Below are 3176 nucleotides of genomic sequence, written 5' to 3' on the forward strand. Positions count from 1 at the left end.
CAAGAGTAATAATATTCGGTGTGTCATTTATTTTATTCCTGAGGGACTAAAGTGTCACTTTATTTCGTTTTGGAGGAAAATAAAATATTGTATACTGCACGTGCAAAATCGCTGTAGTTTTTCATGGTTTTATACTACAAGTTAAAATAGCTCGATACCTCGAAAATTATACTCGTCCTAGAGCATTTTAATCAATCACGTCGTAATTTTACTTCTAGAAAATCATATTTTCAGTATTTTTAGGCAACTATTAAAAAATTAAAAAAAAATCTTCCAACGTTTTGTGGACTAAAAAACAACAAAATCTTATGAATTTTTTAAATATCGGAAACAATTGCTCATTAAACGACGCTTAATGTCTTGTGTTTAAAATAATGCAGGTTTCTAAGAATGTTTAGTGCAAAACATTTTCATTAATTAAATAATTAATCTTTTGAAACATGTAACATTACTTGTAAAATTTTTGATTTTATATACTTTATTTTTTCAAAACACACGTGTTTTATAGTATAAGTTAAAAAGGTTCGATATCTCGAAAACTACTCGTCGTAGAGCATTCTAACCAATTACATTGTAATTTTATGTTTAGAAAGTCGCATTTTCAGCTTTTTTAAGCAATTTACACAGCCAAAACTTAAAAAAAATCGATTTTTTCATATGGATCTTATTTGGCCCATTCAAAATTTAACAAAGAATAACAAAATCTCATATACAGCGTGTGTCAGAACTCGCGCCCCAGAGAAAAATTTCAAGTAAGATAAGATATACCAAGAACATGCAAAATAAAAATTCTATCTGTAAAAAAATTTTGACATTTTTTTTGTATTTTTATTTTGATCTTGTATATATTTTTTTATAATTATTTAGTAAAGGTACAAAAGTTTTGCCAATAAAAACCGCAAATAACACTAAACAGAGTTACAATTTAGGATACAGCTTCCTTATTTCCTCTTCTAGGAGTAGAAAAAAACTTTTAAAATTATTTTTTTAACAGAAATAAATAGAGTCAAAGTGCGAAATTAAAACTTTCATAACTTCGAAATTTTTATAGATATATTTTTTGAAATATTTTTTTTTGTTGTCTAGGGCATCGCCCGATGATACAGTGTCACGGAGGAGCGCGACTTTCCGGACATTCTGTATTTAACAAAAATGAATTTTACTATTACTGGAAACAATTGCTCATTACACTTAATGTCTTGTATTTAATAATGCAGATTTCTAGGAATGTTTACTGCAAAACATTTTCATTAATTAAATAATTAATCTTTTGAAACAGTACAGAGAAAGCATCAAGAACATTTACCATTCACATGACTCCTATAATGTTTAGTTTTATTTATTTTATTTTTTCGAAAAACACGTTGTGTTTATTGTTTCTGGAACAGCACCTTGCTACAATTAGATTTAAGTCAATAAAAGTAAAAATTCGAAGTTTCCTATGTTTTTCTTCAACCTCTCACCTTTTATTTAACCTCTTACATTTCAGCCCAATTATCTGCTGCTCCACTTAATCGAATAAAAAAAAATAGAATTGCACGATTCTAGATTAACACCAGTTCTCACCTCCACCGCCACGAATTTGCTTCTCCGGAAGGCCGATTTAATCGAAGAAAAATCAAAATCACCTTTCTCATCATCATTTTTCCCAACTTTATCATTATTGTAATCAAACTTGTACTCGATATCATTCGGTGTGAGTGGTACTTTGGCGAAAAACGCGTCATTTTTAACAAATGAATTTTCACTATCTAGAGAATCCTGATTCCGCTTGAAAATCCTCGTGGTGCTCCTAAACGCGTTTTTGCATTTGGTTTTGGACGTTTTGTAGACTTCTTCCAGGGTGATTTTCTCCTTGTCATTGAAGGCCCCCACACGCTGTTGGGCCGCATGCTCGATCATGATATTGCTGAATTTCGTCCGGATTTGGTTCCACGCTCTGGGCTTTTTCAGGAACGTGGGTCTCCGGAGTTTCAGCGGGAGTTTACTCCGGGCCTTGCAGTAGTCCAATTCCGGTTTTTGCACGATGACTTGACTGCAAGACACATGTTCGATGCTCGAGTGGTCGGAAGTGTAAGCTTGGAACTCCTCGACTTTGAAATCGGTCAAAGATTGCGAAAATCGTCGCGGGATTTTGTAAAGTCCGTCGTCGTCGTCGTCGTCGGGTTTGTCCCGGAGGACGAGGTTGGGGTCGCTCCCGCACTTGATGAGCCCCACTATGGGGGTTTTGGGCTCGTTTATGAACGAGAAGCTGATTCTGGGGACGTCGTAAGTGACTGGTTCCATGTTATCACTCGCGTCTTGGAATTTTTCACTGTCACTATCACTATCACTAGTGTAAACAGCACTTGGCACGGTTCTAGTGGCGTCGTATTCTCTCTGGGCCGCTTCCAAGTCGTACGAACCTGATTTTCTATCACTTGGTGCTTTTTTCGGAACGCTGATTCGATTTGTGATTTTCTTGCAAATTTTTTTCATTTTCGTGCACGTATCGCACGATTCGCTGCCACTTACTGACAAAAACCAGGATGAACGCTAATTGGGTTGTGTGTACGGTTAGATAAGGAAGGAAAATGTTGACGTCGACGAAACTGTTAAAGGTAAATTATTGGAAGGTCGCATTATTGTGTTTTGCTATCATATGATGGTGACATAACACTTGAAATTTTCACATTTTTACGCTTTGAAGACCGCTTTGGAACTACCAACGCAGTGCAAGACTCACTATATTAGTCTGTGGTGCTATAATTATCACATGTGTGTGGATCTATAACAGACGGGTGAATTGATGCCCATCAGGCCACGTGAGAACCACTCTTTGACGACATACAGAGGAATTCATTTCAAATGCTCGGAAACGGATGCAAAAATGAAAGTTTTACGAACATTCCTTACACAATTTTGCCATCAGAATAAAACAGTTTTAGAAAAACTATAGGTAATAAACAATTATTTTAAAATTGTTTACTAAAATTAACACAAAAAAATGGTTCTAATTTTTAATAAGTACAAAATTCAGTTCAGTTTTGGATATTTTTTTAAAAGATTTTTTTTTTTATTGAAATAAAATAAAAAACTGCAAATTCAGGTTATAAATGTGCTTATTTTGTTCAATAAAATTAACTGTTTAACAAAACACTTAGTATTTTCGTTTTCTCTTCACTTTTTTTTGAAAT

At 34.0% G+C, this 3176-nt stretch overlaps 1 protein-coding gene across 1 annotated transcript; it reads right to left on the reverse strand.

Annotated features, from left to right (window-relative positions):
• Positions 1 to 1169: 1169 nt before the first annotated feature.
• LOC123006894 lies at positions 1170 to 2911 on the reverse strand. Its single transcript, XM_044401800.1, has one exon. The coding sequence runs from the start codon at positions 2476 to 2478 to the stop codon at positions 1495 to 1497; it is 984 nt and encodes a 327-aa protein (XP_044257735.1). The 5' UTR covers positions 2479 to 2911; the 3' UTR covers positions 1170 to 1494.
• Positions 2912 to 3176: the final 265 nt, after the last annotated feature.

The sequence above is a fragment of the Tribolium madens genome, unplaced genomic scaffold, assembly GCF_015345945.1.
Source record: "Tribolium madens isolate multiple individuals breed KSU strain unplaced genomic scaffold, Tmad_KSU_1.1 Scaffold_36;HRSCAF=137, whole genome shotgun sequence".
Classification (NCBI taxonomy): Eukaryota; Metazoa; Arthropoda; class Insecta; order Coleoptera; family Tenebrionidae; genus Tribolium; species Tribolium madens.

Coding starts and splice junctions, on each gene's coding strand:
- LOC123006894 (XM_044401800.1), bottom strand. CDS start 2,478: ATGAAAAAAATTTGCAAGAAAATCACAAATCGAATCAGCGTTCCGAAA.